The sequence below is a fragment of the Columba livia genome, chromosome 6 (assembly GCF_036013475.1).
Source record: "Columba livia isolate bColLiv1 breed racing homer chromosome 6, bColLiv1.pat.W.v2, whole genome shotgun sequence".
In the NCBI taxonomy this organism is placed as follows: Eukaryota; Metazoa; Chordata; class Aves; order Columbiformes; family Columbidae; genus Columba; species Columba livia.
The window spans coordinates 26484641-26510695 of NC_088607.1; the positions used below are offsets into that span (position 1 = coordinate 26484641).

Here is a 26055-nt window from a genome sequence, read left to right on the forward strand (position 1 = left end):
ACTCAAATCTTCACTCAAATCATGCACAACCTACCCCTGAAGTTTGAGGGGAAGAAAAAGGGGGGAAAAAGGCCTGGTGACTCTTCAGATTTCCTTTTTTTCCTGATACAAATGTCTGTCTTTTTATTAAAAAAAAAAAAAAAAAAAATAGTCCTCATCAGATTTTCTAACCATTAAAATAAATTCTAAAAAGGGGGATTCAGATAAGCTTCCAGACTTTTAAATAGGACAAACCTCCACATTTTTGATGCTCAGCCACTGTGACCAACCTCATGCAGGTACTATTTATATTGATATGTGTTCTCTCATTAGCTCCAGCTGGAACAAGAATGAGGGATGACAACCATACAAAACATATTTATAGATACGGTGGCACTGACAAGCACATCATGTAATCGCTATGAAGTTTTTGCAACTCAAATCACAAACATAACAATAAATATTATAAACTAATGTTCAGATGGGAAGATAAATAACAGAGTGGAAAGTATTTCCCTTGAAAATAATTTAGTACAGATGATTCCACCATACTTGGATAGTTCAATGCGCTTGTGCATTTCAGATACTCATTATGCAACTACATCAGCAGTTTACAACTATTAGCTACAGGTTACAGATATCTGCAGTGAACTTGTATCCTCCTGCATTTTGAATTTTACATTTTTTCTCAGCATATAGAAACAAAAGGGACACTCAGGGATTTGAAACAAAATGCAAAAAGGTACGTTTAAACTTTTCTTTTCAAAACATGTCAATTATTGCACTGATAGTAAAAGAGACACAAAATTATTGTTGTCTAACAATAACTGTAAAGGACACAATCCCTTGTTTCCTGAGATCAAAAAATAGGAACATGAACACATATGACTCCTGTTTACTTTTTTCTTTTTTTGGACTTAGCATAGGCTTGAGGAACTGTTCTGACCTGTCCAGAGAAGATAAGAACAGCTTCAAAAGGAGGGGGAAGACTGAAGATTTATAAAGCTGTAAAAAGGACAGAAGCTAAGTAACAAACATGCTAGCTGAAGGCTCTTACTTTGTTTTGAAGTAGAACGCTGCACAAAGCATGCCCACTACGACTAGGCCAAAGACGATACAGGAAATAGACAGCACCTGGCGCTGGTACACTTCTTCACTCTCTGTGAACAGCAAAAGTGAGAATTATGAAAGCATCAGAAGACAATACTTGCAAAAAGTGGATTTCAATAAATCATGGTGGCACTAATGATTGACAGATACTAGAGATTTGGAGGTCTGGGTAGGCCAATTCCTCAATAGAATGGATGCTTCTCTGAATCTCTCATCTAAATAAGGTTTAGAGAGTTGTGGCCTCCTGGAAAAATTTTAGAAAATGGTTCCAATACAGACAGAGATATGTAATAAGGAAAATTAGGATAGTTTAGTACCTTCTCTGCTCTACATATTTTTCAGCTTTTTTAGAAAGCTTCTACTGTCAATAGGATAAAGAGCTCTACAACCATGGAGTTCTGGCTTCAGGAAAGACCCATCAGAACTCTCACAAGGCCTCACAACATTCAGAGTTCTTGTTTAACTACCAAAAAAATGTAAGCTACTTTTGACTGAATGGTGATTACAATCCTTAACTCCCATGTATTCCCCTGTACTTGAAGCTTATGTACAACATACCACAGTACGAAAATAAACTCAATCTGCTTGAATGGAACTCAATGACTACTATGCTAGAATGCACCAGATATTGCTTTTGTGGGAGTCCATTTTTAAAATTAAATTTCTTTAATAAATCTCATAATTTTCTAATTAATTTTAAACCAGGAACAGAAGTGGAAAAAAAAAAAAAAGGCAAAAAACTAAGAAAAGAAGACAAAACACTCATTCATGACTGCAGACCAGCTGACAGTCAACTGCAGTTTTTCACACACTGAATTCATCAACAGCTCCTTAAGTGTTATATTTTATCTTTATTACTTTAACTACTTCTCTAGCCTAAGGTGCTAACATGCTAAACAGTTTGTAATTTTTTAAGATCAGTTTCTCCAAACAAGCAACATACAAAACAGTATTTTCATTCATATATTTTAGATAGAAAACCAACATGTAGGATTATCAAAGCACAGTACAAGCATTGTACACCAATAAACCTACATTTCCATTCTAGGTTGGAGATCTTCAGTGCAACCCTCCCACCAATATGAATACCAGACTCATATGTCAAGTACATGATAGTAACTCCAACTTCCAGGTTCATAAGTCTCAGGTTCACAAGTCTATTGTTCATACTGTATGACAACATCAAGGTGAATCCAGGCAAATATTGAAAAAAAATCTACACCTAACTGGAATTTCACTCAAATACTATCTGGTATTATAATGACTGAAGACTATGTACAGTAACCTAATCAGTACTAATTATTGATTTATCAAGAATATCACATCACAATGCTGTTACTAAACATTTGGAATCTTAAATACAGTCATTTTTCTCTTGTAAAAGTCCCAGTCCCTTTTCATAACGTATTTCAAATATAAGTAGCAAATCTTTATTTCTTAATTCCTTCTTTACTTGCTCAAAGAACACCACAGTGATTCAGAAGCCACTTCTAAGATGCAACATGTCTGCAGTTCCTGTTTACTTCCCCCCCCATTTAATTTTTAAATTCTAATAGTTATACTTTTAAAATATTGTCTTAAAAATAAAAAGAAGCAAATATAGTAACTTACACTTTTTTTTTTACATGTCTAAAATATATCTGGAAAACTTGTAATTCAGTAAGAAATCCTGATAACATTTCCAGTAAAACTGATTAAACTGATTCCAGTAGAGCTTTAGGCCCATTCCTCATTGGCATGTATAAAATTTGGATCTACGCAGTGAATCCCCACTGGGAATGAAGTAAATGTTCGGGGTTTTAATTTCTTGGGGTTTTTTGTTTGGTTGGTTTGTTTGTTTTTACTAGTTTGTGTAAACACAATTATTCACCTTCTATTTCCTCTACAGTACACAAAGGACTAATATTACAAAGGACTAGTCTTACTAAGTTTGAATTCTTATGTTGAGGAGAATCACACTGCAAATAGTTAAAAGAATTGTTCAGTTCTGCAGTTGTTAATTTATTCTGACTGTATACCATGAATACCTGAATACCACTTTCAGTATATACTGCCTAAAACCACAAGTAAACCACACATATTTAGGAACTGTCATTTCACTCCATTTTTGCATATAATTAAAAAAAATCTATTCAAAGAAACGGATTTAAGTAATCGTAGAATCAAACAGGCTTAATTTTGCTTTTTCAAACGAAGTCCTTATTAAATACATTTTTTTTTTTTTTTTTTAATTAGAAATTTTGAGTTTAATGCAGTCATGGCCTTTTGTCAGTCCTGAATAGCTATCACTATAATGTTAAAGATGCTTTAGAATATGGCTTACCAAGATAAAAGCACTTCAGAGGCTGGACAATATTATCTTGCTTGAACAACTATGTGAAGATTTAAGTCTTTTGTGTAGTCAGATTAATCCCTGTCACTAGCTTTCAACACATAACGAACAATGCTTTCTTTCCTTTTTGTTTATTTTGCACAGTGGCTATTTAAAGAACTACTTATTGATCAACCTTATTTCTTAAATACCTTTGTTCATTTTTATATCCTTTAAGTCTTTATTTATTTATGTATTGGACTCCACAATTTTTTGTATCCAACATCTTAAAATATAATCAGTTAAGCATTTTTCCATTATCTAATATTTCACATTGGCCTTTTTTAAAACAAAGAAACAAACAAACAAACCAACCTTCTTATTGACAAAAATGTAATCATCTGTCTCTCTCTGCAAACTTTGAAGGACCCCCTCATTATTGCTTTGATTTATCCTCTCTCTTGCTCTAAACATGTACACCACAGCTGAGATCCTCTCCAGCCAAGGTGGACTGAATAGGGCCTTTAAATAAAGCAAAACGCTATAGCTAAGTACTGCAAAGCACTTTTGCTCCCACAGAACAAAAAGGTGTAGAAAATAAATGCATAGAAACAGAGTAGATCTGAAAGTTCCTTCTCCTTAGTTGATGAAGCTCTTCAACTTGCACATACATGTATTTACATACTGCAACAAACTTCCCAAGGTAATCTAAGGTGTGACTGCAATTATGATAAATCTCTTTTTATTCACTTATATTCATATATTCCTTGTGAAGTAAATCACCTTAGTTACATTCTACTGAAATAAATGCTCCAGGGAGAGGATTCCTCATTTAATGAGCAGCTAAGAAAATATTTCTGCTAAAAAGGAAAATATAAACTGTCATGGATATTCCTGGATAATCCCGCTGAGGAGTTAAGACTACAGAACACAAATTCCACCAAGCATCCAAATTATATGAAATACGTAGCCTACACCAACAGAAATACAATCACAGACCACAGTGCTGAAAAATAAAACAATACACTGTTTAGATGCAGACTATTTTGTTTAAAAAAAAAAAAAATATATGGAAAGAAAGATCTTCCCAGAACATAAAAGACAAGACAAACTCACATGGGACATGAAGGCTCTTGAAAGGCCAAGTTCCCTTGGACAAGTCCCCATCCACTGTGTGCTCTGTTAACATCTAGCCTGTTTTTATTTATAGTACTGATTCTTTCTTATTTTCATTCCTGCTACAAAACGGTTTCTCTCCTTTCACCTCTGTCACATCACTCCATGACTTCTCATGCCTTAGCTGTTCCTTTTCTAAGTTTATCTCACACATTTGCTACCTACCATTATGAAACACAAAATGACTACTGGTGCCACGTAGAAGCAAATTTTCTTCTGGGACTCACTTCATAGTCAAATTTCATCTGCCCGTTACTAAAAAAAAATTATATGCCATATTACAGGTACTAGGGTTTTGAGGATTTTGTTATCTTGCTCTTTAAAATTTACTCTTAAAGGCTGTCATCTGCCTGCTTCATGGATGTGGAAAGACCCACTGAAGTATACATATAAGTTTTTAGAGGATTAAAAAGTCTAGAATAGGCACATTTTTCTCACAATTGGCAGTTCTAAAGGGTATGGTAGTTCTGTTGTGCAAATAAGCTGAAACTTGCCTCTTTGTGATTTTGTTGTAAAAGGAAGAACACTGGTATAAGGTCCCTGAGAAACAATCACATACGTTTCTAGCCATATTACTGAGAAAAAATAATTTCGTTAATTAATACAGATTATGTTAGGCTTTGTTAGCAACTAAATCCACAACGTCATTACCAGCCATAATCACTGGATCTTCTAGTTCTATTGCGTATTTTCTGAATTCAACGAATCATCTTTGAAAGGTATTTCAAAGAAGAACAGCATTGTGCATGTGGCCTCAGCAAAATGATAAAGGAACAAAAATAGTAGCTTTCCCCCTTGTGGTGCTTATTTCAATGGCTTTTGAATAAAATCTCAATATGGTCACAAGCATCACAGAGAATAATTATTGAATATTCAAACTGAGCCAATTGGGGAATGACAACATTACCATATGAATGCATTACTTAAGCTTTGCTCTATAAAAAAAACAACCAACAGAAAGAAAAAAAAACATACACAAAAATTCTCCACTGCCACCAAAAAAAACCCCAATGACAAATAAATGTGCAGAATAATTTTTTTGCTGAAGTTTTTACTCCCAGCCCTCAAAACACCACAAACCTCAACAGCATCCCTTACCTTCCTTACTCCCATCCCCACAACAGACTTGGTCTGTATTGCTGCAAGTAGCAACATGCTACAGAATAAATATGGAAAAACCCAGCATTTTCTCATTGGTATGTACGATGAACAATTGCTTTCCACGTACTTTCTCCCATTTATATATGCCAATGAAAATAATTCTATGACTTATTTTTGACCAGGAAACTTGCACTCTTAATGCGTCATATTGCATTTATGTGTCCTGCAGAGCCAGAACCTCCATACTGACGTGCACCTCAGTAGAATCATTTGCCCCTTACACTTTTGTTGGTATCCTGCATCCTCAAAGCCCCATATACAATAAAAGAGAAGGCTTACATGGGAACTCCATACACACTATCAAGATTTCCAATAAAACATGCATTCCCATAAGTTAAAATGGAAGACAGTAGTTAAAACATATTTTTCAATATACTTAGATTTATGTGTGACAAGCACTGAACTATATAAGGCATCCTAAATTTAATTCAAGAAGAGAATAAAAAAAGCCGACATGTTCCACAAAATCTGTGATTGCCTCAGCGTCAGACTTTGAACTCTCCCAAGAGTTTTCTCTATTCTTTCACTAGCTTGTGCTAAGGCAGAACAATTTAACAGTTGAAATGCTACAAGCCGCAGTTCACAAATTTCTTATTTGACCTTGAGTAAGTCAAGATCCTTGTTCTTTCTGTAACCATGAGGATAATATTGCCTCTTCCATTCCAGTGAGTATCATGAAAAAATTTAATATAAACCTATTAACCTCTAAAGAAATGAAGTCTATGCAAACATATAGAGTAGCCTGCCCCAGATAATTCTGTTCCAACATGTTTAAGAGCATATGCATTGCTTCACTCAAAATACAATGTTTTATTCTAATTCTCAGCTACCTTTATTAGACACTGAGTTCTGTTCTTTCAACTTATCTGTCTGGGTAGAATTCCCCTTTTAAAAAAGCTTCAAAATGCTTGGGTTTACAAATTAGGAGTGGAAGTTTGTACCTACTATTGTTTACAGAAAGGGCAGAGTCAAGGTTAATTGCATGAATTCACTTTTCAAACTGGAACCACAGCAAACTGACTTCTACTGGCAAAAGTTCATAAAGCATTTCATTGTTTTGATAGTGATTCTCTCTTGGGAAGAACTGTTCAATGATTCTGATTGTAACTAAGATTAACAAAATTCATTTCCTTGTACTTATAGAACATCTACAGTAGAAGGATCTTAATGAAAGCGAAGTGAAATAGATGGAGCCCATTATATATTATAATTGTGTGATATTACACATTCTTTGACTGTTGGTATTTAACACTAGTGAGATCATTTTCTTGGTACACAGAGGCAGAAAAGGGATGAGTATTCAACCTGTTTGACTGACCTATTTTGAGTACTTGATTCTATAATATTAATGTTGCATTAGCACTAGTTTTGCATGGAACATCATAATGAAGCAATGAATTAAGTATAAAGCTAAAGACTCATCATGAAAAGAGATGCAAAGGTATGTTCTTCAACCCGGAGCTCTCAACCAGCTCTTTTAGGTTGGTGAGTGAAAGATGAAGTCTCATTCAAAAAATTAATGAACCAAAATCTCCTGAAAAGTTATTTCTATCGAACTGATACATAAAAAAACTCAAAGGGAAAGGGAAAGGGAATGCAAACAGTGGAGAGTTATTAAAACAAAACAACAAACCAAACCAACCAGAAGAAGCTAACCTTATACAAGAATGTCTAGTGTTTTCTGTGGTTACAAAAGGACTGAAGGTGCCAATATTCTTAGTAAGTGCTACTTGTTATGAAGTAACAATTTGATATATAGTTTTAAACAGCAACATAATTCTGAAGGTAAAATAATTTAAACTTTGGTTTCCTAAGAAACAATAATTTCCTTTTAGCTGCATGGAACTTGTGAATTTGTGTCAGCTATAACAAGAACTCAAATCTGACAAACTTCCAAAGCCTTAGTTCAGTACATTCAATACAAGATATTTACTAAATCTTAGGCTTGAAATAGCTCCACAGGCAGCTAAGGGTGAGAGATAGCCTTTTGGTTTTTAAGGAAAAGTCTGGTTAGGAGTTTTTGTGTATTGACAACTTATGAGTAAGACAATCCAATGCTTTTGCAAACTACCTATTTTCATTCTATTTCTAAGATGGATAAGGTCAGTAATCTATAAACAAAATTCATTACTTTAGTCTCATCAGCCTCTGTGTGCATGTGCTAATTTTCCTTTTTGAAAGGTTCAGTTTCAGACTTTATTATAGTAATTCTAAGTTTCTCTAAGACCTTCTATTACCACAAAAATACATACAGAAAGCTAACCTGTACTACATGATTATTATATACCAATAAGAATAAAAATAGATATTAACCTTGTTTTTATCATATTCATTTTTGAGACAATCTGACTATAAATATTTTAACTTGAATTTGCTAAGTTTAAGACAAAGAAAAATATGAAGGCTACGCTTCCTCCCTCCCCCAAATTAATTTCCGGTCTGGAAATAGGGGAAAAAAGTTACCTGGTTAATAGAGTTTGACAGCTAAAAATCTTTTCCTGGCATGATGGATGGCACAATGGGTGGCACGACAAGTGGCACCAAGAGTGCCACAGGGAAGGGACAGAACCAATGGCACAGTGGTGGTGACTCAGGCAGCCAGCAGAAAATGGAGAACAATGGAGTGGTACCACAGAACCCAACTGCAAAGACACACTGAAAAAAATCCCAGAGGGACATCTGGAGGTTTTTAAACCTTTGCAGCACTCTGCAAGTCTACATAGTGTAAAACCTTTTCATAATACCATTGCTAGTACCTCATTACTGAATTAACAGCTAAAACTAAAAGCTACTCAATTAACAGCTAGAACCACTTGCCTTTTACTTACTAAAACCTCTCATCTAATAGCTAAACCTTCATGATCTACCATCAAGTCTTACTCTTTATGTCACTTTTGCTTACTGAGAATCACAGCTCCAAGTAATTAATATTAATACCTCCAGTTTCTACTGTCAGTCCAAGAGATGCAAATTCAACCCTGTAAATCAGGTCTTTCACCATCAGACCACTCAGTGACAGGATTAAGTCAGGCAGGCAAGGAGGGCATGCAAGATGCTGATAATTCAGTTTCCCAGCCAAACACCAAGCAAGCAGACAGTCTGCACAGTTCCAGCTATCTTTGGGTTGACAACATTGTTCACTGTTCTCATATAATGGTTTTGAAACAGTTTAAAATTTAGGTAAGAAAATCCACGTAACTGTAATACATTTTGAAGTCTGAATGTTACCTAATTGGTCTTCCATGGAACAAAGAAATTTGCAACATTTTCTGCATTGTACAGAAAAACACTTCTGGTCTTTCACAATACACAAAAAGTTTCAAAGTATTAATGACAAGAGCATTAAGATTGAAAAATATTACAAATAAAAAATGATTTTTAAAATTAAGTAACATTCTTTACAGAAGAAGTTAGTTTTGAGTTTTTTTCAGTGGTTATGTTTCCATGTATATTCTTGCAGGCTATCAGTTATTTGCCAGGTCCTAGAGACCTCTTCTGTACCATAGATTTCCCACAGACACTATTGTTCCCTTGCTCTCTCTGACAGAGTGTGTAAGATCTGAAATTCTACATGACAGTCTTAAATGTGGGGGGGAATGGTACCCTATCTTGCTCCAGAATGATGACTCATCCCTTTTTCCTATCTTAATTTTTGGCTGCTTCTTGGCACATCTCTTCATCTTCCCTCTCTAATTTTGTTATCTTCCTCTCTTTTCCTTATTTTTTATTGAAAATCTTGTAAGCAAACACAGTTCTGCACTTCAAAAATGTCTTTGCTAGAATCTTTTTCCCCCTTCATTAGCATTAGCATGAAAAATCTTCCAAAGCAAAACAACTGTTCATTATTCTTGTAATATAGCCTTCTGTTTTGGCAAAGTCTATGTTCAACTGAGCCTGAGTCCACGCTCAGCTCTTCTGAGGCCCTGGTTCAACCTGAGGCTCCATGGTGGTAAACGGAGGAAGAAAAGGGAAGGACATTTAGACACAAGCTTCTTACTTGAGTTATTGCAGAGTGTATCATGGTTTCTTAAGATATATACATATATGTAGGGACTAATCCAAAGACCATTAAGTGTGGTATGCATTGCATCAGATACACATAAAAAATTAACATTAAATGATTATGTAACTCCATAAAGACAGTTTCTGAGAGGTTTATGACATGAAAATATTATGGCTTTATAAAGCAATAGCAGTCTTTAATTCTGCCTTAGTAATTCCTTAGCTGATGAGAGCTGTTATTGCTAAGATCCTAAGCATGGCTAACATCTAATATAATGATGACTTAGTTTCCCAGCTGATATTTTATTTGATCTCAGAGCTTGCACTGCTATTACCAGCAAAGCCCTGTCATTGACCTTTCCCCACAGGTGAGGCTTATATAGTCTATATATTGCACACTTGCTAGTATTGAACATTTCACCCAAAGCTCAAGCTAACATCAAAGCTGCCAAAGTGTATTTGATGATTATCGTTGACACCCACATTGTCAGAAGCTCACAGTAACTCAAGCAATATTGTAAGTGCGTGCTATCTCTGTTTTGACTGCTGCTGTTTTGACATTGATGTTTTTATGTGTGTGTGTGTATATATATATATATATATATTTTTTTTAACAAAAAGAGTGTGAGCAGTAACAAGAGAACAATAGAAAATGATCTTAATAACTTGAAATATTTTTATTTTCTTTTCCTTACACTGAAACAGAAACACGGTGTTCTACCTGGGAAAGCTCTGGAGGGTGATGGCACAGAGAATAAGCACAAGGGCTTAGTCAGCTGCAGAAATACATTACAAGGACACTGTGTTGCTGCTGAAGTACAAGAGTTTCTGAACAAGACTGTAGGCACAGGACTATGTATTTATGCATCAACTTCTTTTTTCCAACTTCTTGACCTAGCTTTGCCTCACAAGCCAGTGACTAGGGATGGATGTGATGAGGAGAGAATGCCAGAGGGAGGTGAAGAAGTGCCCTTCACAGCATGTTATGTCAATCTGTTCCCCTTGAAGCCATCCACACTCAAAGCTCCCAGATATGTGGAGGATTAAGGGACCGTATACGTATGCACCCGTGACTTGTTCTGCTGATTTCCCCTACCTACTCCATGAGCCAGTGGAAACTGGAGACAGAGATCTGTTTTGGTGTACACTGTCCCTCACATCTACGGGTGCAAAAACTTCCCTGTCACCATGCTACAAAATATTCCCATCAGCAAGGTTCACATCACATCATGTGCATAATGACTGCAAGACACAAGTCTAGGCTGGACTCTGTAAATGATCAGAAAGAAAACCAGATGACACTGGCAGAGAGAGAAAAGTAAATATGGTAAGCAGCTACACTCTTGTTTAATCCTCCAGAGGCTTTTTCCCAAGAGGAGGGATAATGCATCCAGTTGGTCATACTGAGCAACAGCAGATGCTTAAAGTCTACTAATGTGAGTAGCAGCCTTAAGACACGGCTAAGCCCTCAGCCCACATGTCTAGCAGTACACTCCCCACACTTACCCACGTTCCAAGATCTACTTTGTGCATTTGGCAGGGGCTGCAGGTAGGCAGTGAGCTGCCAAAACCAAGTTTGCTCAAGTGCCAACATGCATGTGTATGTGACTGCTGGGACTGCCACAGCACAAGCCTTACCACATTGCTTTGCTTCAGGAGGACTCAAGAAAATGCTTAAAATCTTCAGCAACTGACATATTGCATAGTAATGCATCCTAACTGTGTTCCCAGTTAAAAGAAAGATCTTAAAGTAGTTGAGAACACAGTTTTACTTGTTTTTGTAACTTCTTTCTGTCAGATATATGCAAAAAGCAATATATAGTCCAATCTCTATGTATTAATAAATTCGAGTGAGTTTTACAAACGTGCAAATCATAGCTCAAAGGGATGGAAATGCACGCTTAAAGATAAGAACGTACATAAACACAAATACATTTTGGTAACAGATTTTAAAATTTCAAAATCCCTCACATATGCTGATTTTTTTCAAGAGTGAAGCACACAAAATGTCAGAAAAAAATCTATAAACCTGTCACTTCAAAAAGATGCATGGTTATCCAAAACCATACAGTGCAACATAACATCTTGTAATCTATAGAAGAAATTAAAAGTATTTTCAGAATGACACATGCAATGAATTTAAAGTTAAAAGTAAATTTAATAAATAAATAAATAAATATCAAATTATCTCTGACCCTGAGAACATTACTGAGAAGACGGAGACAGTGGCACATGGCAGGAGTACAATACCAACCAGACAGTATTTGAAACAAGAGAGTTTCACACTGGATATGAGGAAAAATGGTTTCCCATGAGTAGACCAGGCTGCCCAGTGAATCCATGCAGTGTCCATCTGTGGAGGCTTCTGAGACCCAGCTGGTTGACTAGGGAGCTCCTGGCATCTCTCCAAATTTGAATTATCTTATGACTCCATGAAATGCAGCAGCTTTACATGGTCACTGTGGGGCAAGCTGAAGGACATACTACACCAATGTCAATCATTTTGAAGTGAAGCCTGGCTGGGAGTACCAGTAATAAACATTTCTACAGAGTGCCTGGGTGGCTATTACAATTCAGGAGCTGTTATACATGATAGCAACGCTGACAGCACAGGGCAGCTTTTAATGTGCTTTGTAACATCTCTGGTCATGACTTTTATCTATAAACTGCAAATGGAAACACTATGCCAGAAGTAAGCAAGCACTACCTCTGCTTCATCACGTTTTAGCATAAAGCTCACTTTGCCAAGTAGTCACAGCAAAGTGTTTTCTGACTCATGCTTTATATGACAGCCCTTTCTGTACCCTCAGCTTCACGTTTTTTAAAAATATTCACATGATTTTCTGTGGCAGTCATGATGGACAGCTTATGACCGTAGGGCCAAATGGGTGCTGAGCCTTGGACAAACATTGCTGAAACATTACATCTCTGAGTATGGCTTAATGAAGAGACAAAACAGACTTGGAGAGACTGAACACAACAACCCAAGCAAAGGCAGCTGAACAGCATGCAATAACTTGGCCTCCTTCTGGCTGCCTGAGACTCAGTTTTCTGCCTGGGTGGGAGATATTTTGAAGAGCTTGGATAGCACTGGGTGACAGAGGGTGGGCTGACAGGGAGACAGGAGGTGACACGGCTGCACTGGATTGCATTAAAGCAAAAGGTGAAAGAACACAATAGCAGGGACTGCAGAAGATAGTGCTGCTTATGATCCCAATGTCATGGAAGAGGTGTGAGAGTTCATGGAGATGCCTTTACGATTGCAACTGAAATTCAACACAAAGAGGCTTCCTTGCTGGCCAACCTGCTGCCTGTAGCACTAAGTCATTGTTCTCTCCCCTACGTCTGAAGTTACTCATGTTTTAAAATTATGTGCCTTCATGTTTCCTACCAGCTTTAAACAGTTATGATTAATTCTCCTGTCATTATTTCAGGAAAAATCCAGTGTGCAACATTATCTAGAAGGCAGCTAGGTAAAACCTCTGCACATCTTAACTGTCTTTGAATTTTTCTGTTACTGTCAGGTGTTGCTAAAGCCAAGGAAAATGCATTGTCTTTCCACATCGCTCTTCATATATCCTGTTTGACAACTCCTATCTGTTTTGCTTCTCTGAGCAGGAGTAGAAACGTGATCGCTTCAGATGACCCTTCTTTACTGACTATCTTTATGGTACACATCTTATACCTACTCCAAGAAACAATCAGAAAACACATGATTCATCAAGTTGCCAACTTATTGCCATTATCAGTTACAATTTTCACAATATTATTGGAGAATGCAGAGGTGGTATGCAAAAATGGTAGTTATGAGCTAAGAGAAATTAATTAAATAAATTGTCATTAAAAAACTAAGGATTTACAGATTCCTCAGGTGCTAACGATAAAGGAGACATCAAATCTCAGTTTAGATGTCTCTTCCTCTAAACCAGTTTTGTTTATATATGTTTTATATAAAACACAAATATAAATATGTCTATACTAAGTTAATAGCTGGGAACTAGATTCAAGAACCTGTCAGACTGACATTCCTCAACCCCCAACACTACTCACTTGAAACTTTTATTAAATCTTTCTGGTATTGCCACCTTATTTAGACATATTATTTAGTTAGAAACACTTAAAAAGTGTTTTGGATTGATTAATCTGGGAAATCTACCTGCTGGAACTCTTGTGCACAGTAAAGCAATAATCACTAGGAAGTGTGGGACTGATTCTGGTCTACTTTGAAAGAGGCAAGAAAATTTCACTGAAAATGTAGAGTCATAGTGGTGTAAACCCAGAATATGCCTGACCTCCCATTGCTACATGCTGGCTGGAACAAGACCTGTCATTCAGATGCGAGCTTTCCTCTTATATTTTGTCTCAAATTGTTCTTATTGAACGAAAAATCGACTTCCAGGTCTTCTTAACTGGCACATGGAACATCAAACATTCTGATAATGCAGAATCAGACCTTAAAAAATACAGATAAGAGAATCAACTACCAGCTACATGTCCCAATTAAACAAAGCTTTAATTGATCATGCCTCTATTAGGTAATGCTAAATTTCAGCTCATTAAGAATACTTTCACAGAAGCAACTTCAGTATTTAAGAAAGCAGATATTTCCTCAGGCAAAGCCTTGTAAATCCTCTGCCTAGACATTTTGAAAGGATTTAGAAATGCTCAGCAGGATGGTCTCTGAATGTATCATATTTATACTCATCTGTTTCCTGCTCCTTGTTTTGCTGTTGGCCATCTCAGAATTAAATTACATGTTGAGTCATGTCTTCACTAAAAAGTAGGTTTGGTGGTGGTTTTTTTGTTTGTTTGGGTTTTTAATTTTTTTTTTTTTATTTTTTAAAGATTATATTCTAGGTTTTCAAAAATCAGCCTAAATTTCCATAACTTTATGAGTCAAACTAGGTCCTGCAGAGTACTGTAACACTGATGATTTCTGACCCATGTTACTTAAATTCATAGAGAGAATCATAACTGACGTCTCCATCAAATGTTGTGGATGTCTTAAAATTCATTGAGTCATTGAGGTCATCTGGAGGATGTTGAACTTCAGTATGTGACTGTGTCAAAGTGTATATTTTTGCTTCAGTGAATTCACAAGCATGAGCCAGTCAACAGGAAATAATCTAGTGGTAACACTTGTACTACGTTTGTAGCTTACTAACAGGTTTATCAGATTTTTTTATGAAGTGTAGTAACTTTTAGTCTATGAACACTATAAAAATAATCCAGACTGTGAAGCTTAATGATTTCAGTCATCATGTAACATTGCACTTAAAATAATAAAATATTACTTCTATTTTTATAAATAAAACTATTCTGTAAGAACCATTTATGGATTACTTCATATCTGAAAAAAAAAAAAAAAAATCTGTCAAATACTCACCACAAACCAGAAGTAGAAAAGGAAAATTGCAGATGCTTTTGAAAGCATTTATCTGCAAAATTCATTTCCGAAAGATTATAACTAACATCCAATATCACAAAGATATGTGAAACTCTTCAGATATAAGGTCAAAATTTACCCTGGATCAAAACTCACCCTTCTACATTTTCTAGCTTAGCGTTGGCTCACTATCAAAAAAAAGATTCCTGAGTGTCTGGGAGAGGAAACAGAACAGCAAAATCATCCTCCTGAATGAGCCAAAACCGAAGATGTTTTGAAAGCCTGCAAGTTCTGCTGAATTCTATTGCTACCTTAACTATTTTGTTTAAGTTCTTGTGCCCTATGTATTGCAATTATGTACAAATGCTAGGATTTTCCACGAAGGCTTCCTCAACAGCTGAAAATTCAAATCTTGCTAATTAATCTTTCATGTGAAATGGGTTAAAATTGACAGAAAAAATTTGTGGCCAGCTAGGTACAAATGATATAAAGTCCTCTCCTACGAATAATGGAGCAGAAGAATCTGAGATAAAGAAAATCTCAAGGTTTAAACTCCTGTCTAGAAGCATTAGGTTTTGCTTTTGCAATTTTTTTTTTTTTTTTTTTTTAATTACACTTCCAGAGCCCAAGAATGGAAATTTTAAAATAACCAATTAAGAAGAGTATGTAAGCATTCCTCTAATTTGGGGAATTAGCAAGTTCGGGAATGAAATTATTAGAGACAAGGAGGAGAGGTTTAAAGAAAACCAAAAGACTTGATTTCTCAGAGCTTTCCCAGCACTTACTGGTCACTTCTCATGATGCTGCAAAGTGACAAACTTTTCTGCTTGCGTGTTTGCAAATTCAGTAATCAGGTTGAATAATACGCATATGACACACATTATATGGACATATATTATCTTGTCTTTAAATAGGTTGGAGTGACAGAACACTGAGATAAACTTCAAGGTTTTTCCAGTAGGCATTTGTAGGTTTACCTATATATATATTTTGTATGTATGTATATACACACACAAATGCACATGCAGAGGCCTTCTCTATTAGTTTTAGGTGCTCTTATACCTCTGCACTAAATCTCCTCTGGCAGTATGACTCCATGACTCCATAATTTGACCAAGTTTAGGTGACTGAAGCAAGTAGCAATGATGAAAGCTCAGCCCTAGTACAATCAAAGAAAGAAGTACATTTTCTAAGAAAAGTCAATAGCCCAAAAACCCATTAAGTTTTTTTCAGTGGAACAAAGTATTTCACTCCGAGTTTTCTTTTGCATGTTCAGTGAGCTCATGACATCAAATATTATGTTCTAGAGGTAATTTTTCATTCTTTTAGTTGAGTCAAGACAGACTGAAAACAATTATAATTTAAAAATCATAACAATAGTTATGTGAATTGGCTTTTCTTTCTTACTCTTCCTAACATGAAAATCCTAACTGTTCCTGTGAAAGAAATCACACATGTAAATCACATATGTTTCTGTGAAACAAACAAAATATATATTACCATGGCAAACAAAGTTTCCTACCTGTACCTACCATAGTGTTTCACATACTTCTGACATAGTACTAGTGTTCAATACCTAGCTCTTAAACTTTGTGGAATATGTGAATAGACTCTGTATTTAAGGTGAAAACAAAAATCCTTTCACATCTTAAAGTAAAAGCAGATGTTTCTCACTTTAGCACCCTATAACTAAGGAATAATAAAGAAAAAATATTTTACAGATTGTCTGAATTCTTATTTCTTCCTATCTGCCCTGCTTTCTGCTACTTCAGTACTACTTGGAAAACCTCTCAGGTTTAGCAGAAACTAAGTAAAGAACGATGCCAGAAATGTCTCTTCAGAAAAAGAGACATTTCTTTTTCTAAATAAATTCCAAAACATGCACTTTCTAACTAGTTCATGTACACATGTACTTTAAAGGCATACATCGGTGCAACACGATACTTACTCTATTTAGTTAACATTACACTTCTCTCCTAAATTATAAATACCTTGAAGGCAGTTAAGTTTTGCAGGTAGGATATAATCTGTAGGAGGATATAATCTGACTTTTTAATGTCTTTTAAGTCCTGTTATACTAAAATGTCCTTTCTACCTAGTTTACTAATCAAAAGACACCTTGCTTTAGCATTGACTACTGCTCTCCAAGTACCAATGCAACTCCCTCAGGAATAATGCAACATTTTATGTTGAAGTACTTTGCAAATTGTATTTGAATCTTTCTGTACAAGACCTTTGTCTACTGTTAAAATTACCAAACATCTAACCAGATTTCTCATGACCTTATCTGTTTTTTGTTTGTACAGAAAATATAGTATGCTAATATCTTATAACAGTTCAACTAACTCTAATTAATTATTTATACAGATTTTTTTTTTTTTCTATTTCTGGCAGAACAACAAGAATTCTACCTGTTAGACCACAAAGATGCTGCTCTTAAGGGAAACATTAACAAAATCTCATAGTTGAATCTGTGTGTATTTGTCTTTAATCCAAACCTCTGATTTCTGTGTAATAATCTATTGTCTTTTATTAAAAGCAGCTGCAACAGCTTCTAATATCAGAATTCAATTCTGAAGCTTCCAAAAAGCATTATCTATTTAGCTTCCTATTTAAGAATTCAATTAAATATTTTTGCTTGGTTTGCAACACAGCTGGATCATTCTGATAGAAAAGTCTCAGGACACAAGAACCTTGCAAGAGCTACATATTCAACATGGCCCAGAAACCTTTTTTTTAAGTTTACAATTTGCTTTACTATCAGCAATACATTTTATTTACTATGTATTTTTATCCAGTATCAAAATTTTCATCCTGAATCACCCAGTTCATATTATCATTCCAGTGAAAAGCTCTGGTGGCTGAAGAACTATGTAATCTCATAGGATGTATTTAACGAAAAGAAACAATGCCATCTGCTCCTCTCTAATTGGCACAAACTACTCCTTTCATACCATAAAGCTGGATCCTATAGAGACAATCAGCGGCGCAACCAAATGTATTTTTTTTTTTTTTAAACAGCATGAAATACAATGCTTTTCATGTATTCAAAAGCATTCAGATATGAAATCAGGCAAGCACCTTTTTATGTTAACCAAACAGCCTAATGTCAGCAATGGCTCTGCTATTTAGCAGCTCATAAAAGCTGCAACAAAGGAAGAGGAAAATATATATCTTAATAAATCTAATCCTAACAAATTTTACCCATCAGCCAAATTGTACTGAAACATTTTAAGTCTATAGGAAACTATAAATAGCATCATTAAATATTTTATAAAGATATACATAAAATAATACCTACTGCTCACTGGACCACTGAATACTCAAACATGTCCTAAAAAAATCTTCCTTTCCAGAGAAAAACACAGCATTGAAAGAAAAGTTTCAGAAATTTATGACCATGTGACATAAGAGATATTATTAAGAAAAGGATATTTTAGCTTAAATTGTGGCAAGTCTTACAGGTAATAAAATATAAATATATTTAAGTTAACTGCCAATGGAGGTGAACTTTAGACAAATGCTACACTAGGGACATGAGGTTTTGTTGCTATTTCTGTGATGTTAACGTATTGATTCCAACTTTTTTCACTAATGAGCAGTAATTAACTCTAATAAGCAAGTGAAGCTATTTGGGAGATGCAGATAATCAGTTTACTTGGATTGCACTGAATAGCTTTTCTTTCTGTTAATTGACGAAAAACAAGCCCCCAGTACCAACCTATGATACTAATTGAAGACACAGAGTAAAAATTGAGTTCATGTATTTTACTGAAAATTGTACTTTACATATAATTAGAGATACTTGTTATCTCATATCCTAATTATTGTTAATTTAACAGTTATTGCACTCCATTCTGGTAAGATGTGCATCTCCTTCCTGTTTTTTTAATGCAAATGATCTTCCAAAATTGGATATTAATTTGTATGACCTTTTCAATATATTTTGAAGAGCAGGTTGATTAACTAAAATTGTCTTTAAATATTTGAGTAAAGGAAGAAGTGAATTAGCTTCAGTTCAGCTAATCCCATTTTGTTTTCCCTGTGAATATCTACCACTTGCTTGCACAAACAATATTCTAGAACTGCAAGTAGTTGAAGTAAATTTTAATTTGTTTTCATTTAAGTTCCTATGAGATGTACATTTCATATAGTATGTGATGAAATATGTTAAACACACTGTTTCCAAAAACCAAAAAGCACAGAGATGCTGCAGGATCCCTTATAGGAAGCTGAGAAGCAACTGAGTTAACCACAGAAAGCACATTCTTTGAAGAGGAATCCACATTCCCAGCCACCGGGATGCTGAAAAGGAAGAAGTGCCCATATAAACCCCTGTGGCTACCAAAGAAATGAGTTACAAAGAATCTGTGCTGCTACATACCCGTTCCTCTCCCATCTACTCTCTTCTTTGCACTGAAGTAAAATTCACAGTGTGTCTCAATGCCTCCTCCCGTAATAGGTTTCCATATCCGCCAAGTGCAAGACTTAGTTTACTCCCCATGCAGGTGAGTACTTTAATGGCATGTGGGAATTTCCTCTGTACAGCATCCCAGGGACAAATGCCACTAGTGGCCCCAAGGCATGTGTCCTACCAGCGATTCCCATCATACTGCTGCTCCATCTGAATACAGTTAGGAGGAACTCAGTTGGCGAGCAGAGAAACTTCAGTTCATAATTTAGGGAGCACTACTTTATACTGAAGATTTCAGTTAAGTAGTACTGGACATTATTCAGTTAAGTTCAGTTCATACATCATTCTGGCAGCATGTTCAGCAGCATCCAATGAACCCGCTTCAGATATTTTAAGCACAAAGCACTGACTTATTTTTTTTTTTTCTTAAGAGCTAACTATTTGTAAAAATGGTAATACAATAGAGGAAGCAAGGATTTGAGATTAAAAGAAGAAAACACACCGACAAAGGTAATTATGTTCTACAAAATGTTTGCTCAATCACTATTAATGCTAGTCCACAAACACTAATCACAGCCAGGGTTAACTCTTCAACTGAATGGCAGATGTTAGCACCTCTGATACAGGGGGAGGACTCAAGATAAATAATAAGTGAAAAACGTGCACGCTCTGTTTTATGGTACTTTTCAGTACTTGCGGGTAGCAAGATGTACATTAACTCTCACAAAAATGGGCTTGATACAGGTCATAACAATATTTGAAACATCTGTGGAATGAAAAGTGACAAGAGTTAAAGAGCCAGAACCAATATATATGTAAGTTATTGTCCCAAGCTAGGACACTGTATTTTCAGTAAAAAAAAAAATGTAAACAGCCCACCTCTCCTCCCCAGAAAATTTGAGATTTCAAGCTTCAGTCAAGCATTCAGAATTACTACTTTTAACTGTTAAAAACATATATTCATATTAAAAAAAAAATTAAAAAAAAAATCAAACAACCTGGTGAAAGCATTTAGCTTAAATAGTTATGATGAATTTTTCCATGGAGCATAATGACTGCTTCAGCTGCATTTTGGTTTAAATTAAGTGGCTAATTCATGTTGTGCTTCTTTGTTAACTGCCGCTGATGGGCAGGCACAGCAGTGTGGATGCAGAATGGCAGTAACATATTTTGCATGACATGATTATTCACCAGTAAATGAGTCAGGCAAATACTGCTTTCACTTACAGCTGTATTAAAGTGTCTGGCATGGGCATTTTTAGCAAATGCTGAGATGGTGGCTCCCAGTGTGATCTCTGATAGCGTGTGTTATGAATTGCAAAATTCAAATCAAAGAAGTTCTATTCAGCAGCAGAAACTCCAAATTCTGCCAATGGGCTTTTAAAAAATAACATATCAATTTCCCTTCAAACAATTAAATCCTCCCAGATGCTATTTGGGTTCACTCCTTCCTTCACAAAACAAACTATCCTCCTTACTGTTTGCAAGGCTAAATAAAAGTAGCCTGAGTACGTGTGTCTAAGCCACTGAGTATTTTCACAGGCAGATTGTTCCCACTTATGGGTCAGACTCTCCCACACTGAATAAAAAAGAATAAATGATAGGAAATAAAATATGAAGTGAACTGCAGGTACTACACTGGTTCACAGTGATCAGATTAACAGATTCCTATGTAAAAATAACAAACCTGAGAGGAAAATATTGCATCATTGCTCTTACTGGATCAGTCCTGATCTTTTAGTTTGAGGTTGAGAAAAATATACATCTATATGTTTGCAGTATCAAAAACACATTATGTGAATAGCACCTAACAACTTGTACTTACTCTCTGGGGCACTGAACACAGCTGTATTGTGCTTAATCTCCTGGACTCTCACTCTGGCTCCTACACACTACATAAAACAAATAAATAAAAATCTAAAACATTTGAGGAAATGTGGCAATAAATCAGTCTCTCCACCTCAAGCTCAGTGGATATTTGCTGGATGTATTTTGCATAGATAGGGCTTCAAGTTTAGAGAAAGCTGACTAGAAGATAAAAGGTTCTGATAACCTTCAAAGTTCTACTCTGCCACTGAAAAATGAAAGTTTCCCACATAGGTCTCCAGTGGATTAGCAGCTTCGTTGTGTGCAAACCCTCCCCATAGCTTTTCATTATATTTCATAGTGACTTAAACCCTTTTCCTAATAAGAAGACCATGCCAAGGGTAAGATTATGAAATACTCCAAAGTTACGTTGATAACGGTTTAATTAAATGTTGCTCACTAACAACACTTCTGGCATAAGTCAGACAATAAAAGAGAAAAATGAATGCTGTAATTGCTTCTTTTGCTGCCTTTTCACAATCTTCTTGAGATGCTCTTCCCATGACATTGCCTTTCAGAAGATGAGGTTACATGACATGGTTACTCAATTCAGTTTTACACTGAGCATGAAGGATTCATTTTGACTCTGGGTTTGGTATGGAGCAGCCCCTGCATGATCAGATTTTGTCTGCTGCTTTTTAATTAAAATAAGAGGGGCAGGTCCTCAAAGGAAATAAGTGAGCATATCTCTGTTGAAGTGAGTATTTACCAAGCCTTCTCTCTATGTCAATAGCAAAATCTTCCTATTAAAGAAGGTTCATTTCACTTCTTATAAGCCAGATTCACTCACTTAATAAAGTCTCTTAATAAATGAAACACTTCTGTATTTGTTTCTTTAGATGTTGCTTCCCTCCTTCACACTGCAAGCATTGCATACTTTGTGCTCTACGTGCCACATAGCATGCTTTTACCCTGCAAGTCACCCGTGATGGATAAGCAGATAAATGGTTTCCCTAGTATCTCATCGATTATAACTTCTTCTACAGTGTTACGTTTCTTATACGCTATATTCTTTCCATACATAAAACAACTCTGATTCAACATCAGCCTGGAAATTTTACTTTGATAAGTAGTTTGGGGTCAGTGGCTGACCATATTCTGTTGTGGAAACAGGCAAGTTAGAGACGTGTTTCCAAATGTACACAACATCAACTATTTTCTGTGGAAGACACAGAGAGAAGTGATTAATTTTAAATTTCCCCTTAAAAATGGACTGTTCTTATGGCTTCACTTATATAACACAATAATCTTTTATGTTCAAAACCCATATAGCCTTCTAGTAGATGTTCAGCATAATTGCCCATTAATAAAACCCAATAAATAATGATGATATACTTGGATTCTGTTAAAACTGAAGTACAAGGAGGTATATAAGAGTTTTACCTGGCCAAACTGGAAATCTAAATAAAAGAATGCGTAATGTCAGGGAAATGAAAGAAGGGAAAAGATATGAGTTCTATTTCAATAATAGGAATGCCTATACAAATATGCACAAGAAATACTATCAGATGAGAAGGGAAATCAGTTAAATTCCAATATGAAACTTAGCAATGGTACATTTAACAAGTAGTGTACAAAGCCACGATCTGCTCTAAATTAGACGCTCCCATCTCACCTACAGAACAGCAAGAAAAAAGGATCCTTGTGTTTGCAAAAGCAAAACTTGCAGAAGTAGTTCAATGTACAACAGGTCACCATTCACACTAGAACAACCTTCATTTGTCTCCTGATCATTCACGTAAAGGCACATTTTATTGATATTTCTGTGCAGATCGACACTGATTTTCTGACTTAGAAGCAGACTGGCTATAACATTTATTTAATTTTTTCCTAAGCAAAACTCTTGGCTCCATTTTAGCCATGAGAGCCTTCAGTCCCAGGCATTGCTTTGAGGATAACAACAGGAAGCAAACCCTTTTCCCCTACAATAACAGAATCACAATGTTTCACAGGATCACTGCTGCCTTTTCCAGCTGAGTACACTGCTTCCTGACCAACACTAAAGCAGTTTCTCTTTGATTTCTTGAAAAGTGCTGGACTTTCCCCTCTGATTTTAACTTTACCTTTCCTGCCTACATCAGCTTCTGTCTTAATCGATTTGGTGTACAAACATGGGTAAACAGGAGGGATTACAGCATTTTATGAGCCTGATTCATCGTGCTGCATGCTGAGCAAACAACCCTGGGAAGTAATCCAGCAGACAAGGGCGTTTTTCAGACACTACTTGTCTCCTCCCTAGAAAGCAACAATTTAGCAGTAGGTGCAGAAAGGCACAACAGCAAAGACAAGGCCTTGGACACAGTATTTTCAATGATAGAACATCATTTCTTCACTGTATTCATAACAAATGCCCTTGAAAATGAAAAGTTAACACTAACAATGTAAACTAAATGGAGTTTGCTTATTACATAAAGGTACCTCTGTGGCTTTGAACATGGCTTCAACTGTTTTTTCGTCCCTAAGACAAACTAGACAGATACCAAGAGATATATGATTACAAAGGTGCGACTGGTGCATATTCCCCATAAAGCACTTATGGAGATGTGTTATGCTGAGCCAAAAAGTATCTATCAGCAGTTTCCACAAAAGGCTGGAAACTCTATCCCTGAGTGCTGAACCTACCACGACACTCAAATCACATGTCCCTACCCTCACAGGTAGATGCAAACATACCCTCCCACATGTGGCAAGCAAGTGAGCAGTTCAGCTACTCAGCTCAGCACTTGTGCCTCTTTTGGGAGTCACAGGAATACAAGCACAGCTGCCAAAGTTGCCTTTACACCACAGACTATGTGCGGTGAGAGCTGCATAGGGCAGGGGGACGCCAGAAAGCTGCTGAGCATATGTACGCTCTGCCTTAGGGAAGGATGGAGGGAACAAAAAAGCATAGCAAAAAGCAGGTGGGCGCTGTTATTAAGTTACTGAAAGCCCTTCTACAAAGCCCTCCAAAAATCAGAAGGCATCCCTATTTCAGTATATTGTCTTCACACCAGCCCCCTCCATCCATAAAGAGGGAAGTAAGTTTTATGTTAAGGTTATCACACCATGGCCAAACCTCGCAAGCAGTGGAAGGATCTGTCTTTTTCTAGTAATGGACTATGCATGATTGGTTCATCTCAGGAGCTGAGGTATTCTAATTCAACAATGTTTAAATTGCATAACTTCTTAACTGAGTGCTACTTTCAGATTTTTAGAATAATAAACTTATTAACCAAAAATGATTCAATTTAGAGTTTAACCCATTTTCCTTTGTAATATTTTGCAGTAGATGACATGAAATGGTTCCCTTCCGCTTTCTGCTCAGAAAACAGAAACAAAAAGCAGTGCATCCACAACATGATCATCCATATTAATATCATTCTTAAGGGAAGGAAAATGTACTTTCATAAATTGCTATAATTGTGCCTGGACAAAATGAGATGTGTCATTAGATGATGCACAATTAGATCAGTAGGTTAGATTAGAATGACAGTATAGGGATTTTTCTGTATGTTACTGTATAACACAAATGAAAAAAAAAAAGTGACTTTTAATTAAACGTGTGTAGATGCTTTGGTAAAAATAGAAGCAAAAGTAGGAAAACAGAAAACTAGAAAGGATTCCAGAAAACAGAAGAGGAATCTGTACACTAGATAGCTAGTTCAGGTATTTCTACAGAAAAAACAAACAAACAAACAAAAAACAAACAAAAAAAATGAGTTTAGTAATGTTCCATTAACAACTTTTTCATTTTACTTGAGTCACATTTTAGCTCATGGCACTCTTGATTTTAGAACTGGTTCCTCTGAGATTTTCATCTAATACAGTAATGTATTTATACATTTAGCCACTTAACAATTTTTCGTAAGATACAAGTGCATTTGCAGGTTATATCTTTCCATCCTCCACCAGCATAAAAGGAAGTTCTCCTGTCAGCTGCAAAGCTAAAAGATGTGAATGCCAGGTTACATAAACAAATAGCAATTACATTACTTCTTGGAAATTAATCTTATTTGAAGTGTAGGTTAGAATCTATTGTGCTACCTGGGATACAAAAATATGGTTTTGATATTTTTTTAATTACTTATATTAAGTTCAGATACAATTCAGTCAACTTGTAAATGAGAGCACATGTTACACATGTTATCTTAAATTACTTTTGCTCACTAACTATACAAACAGTTTCAAATCAGTTTGCAACCATGCATTTTCTCATACTGTACAACAGAAATCTCACATTTATATCCAGGAACACAGTAGAACCAAATTCTTGAAAAAGAGATTGATCTCCTCCTGACAAAGAAAGCAAAACTGTGATCCAATCTCTTTATCAGAAGAATGATGTAATGAAACATCTTATGCCAAGCATTTTAGTAATACTAGTCATATTTGCTATGTAAATATTCACTAAAACACAAAGATGAGTAAAATACAAAAGTCAAAATACTATCTAAAAGAAGTTTTAAGTATTTTAAAAGTTATTAAAATTCTCTTAAGGTTAATAGCTTGAAATATACAATACAGTTAAAGCAATTTAAATATAGACAAAATTAGAAAGGAAACATTGTAAGAGTAATCAAAAAGAACCTATTACAGATATTCAACACTGAGGCATGCGTCAGTCCTGAATGTTAATCCACCCTTCATGATTATGCTCCTGATTCAGGCTAC

At 35.7% G+C, this 26055-nt stretch overlaps 1 protein-coding gene across 5 annotated transcripts in view; it reads right to left on the reverse strand.

The window, feature by feature from the left end:
* The window catches only part of NRG3 (neuregulin 3), a 467171-nt gene that overhangs the window by 30942 nt on the left and 410174 nt on the right, over nt 1-26055 (reverse strand). For all 5 annotated transcript variants that reach the window (XM_065067648.1, XM_065067647.1, XM_065067646.1 and 2 more), the window contains one exon: nt 1037-1139. In XM_065067648.1, coding sequence (XP_064923720.1) covers nt 1037-1139 — 103 coding nt within the window. The remainder of the gene's footprint in view (nt 1-1036; nt 1140-26055) is intronic.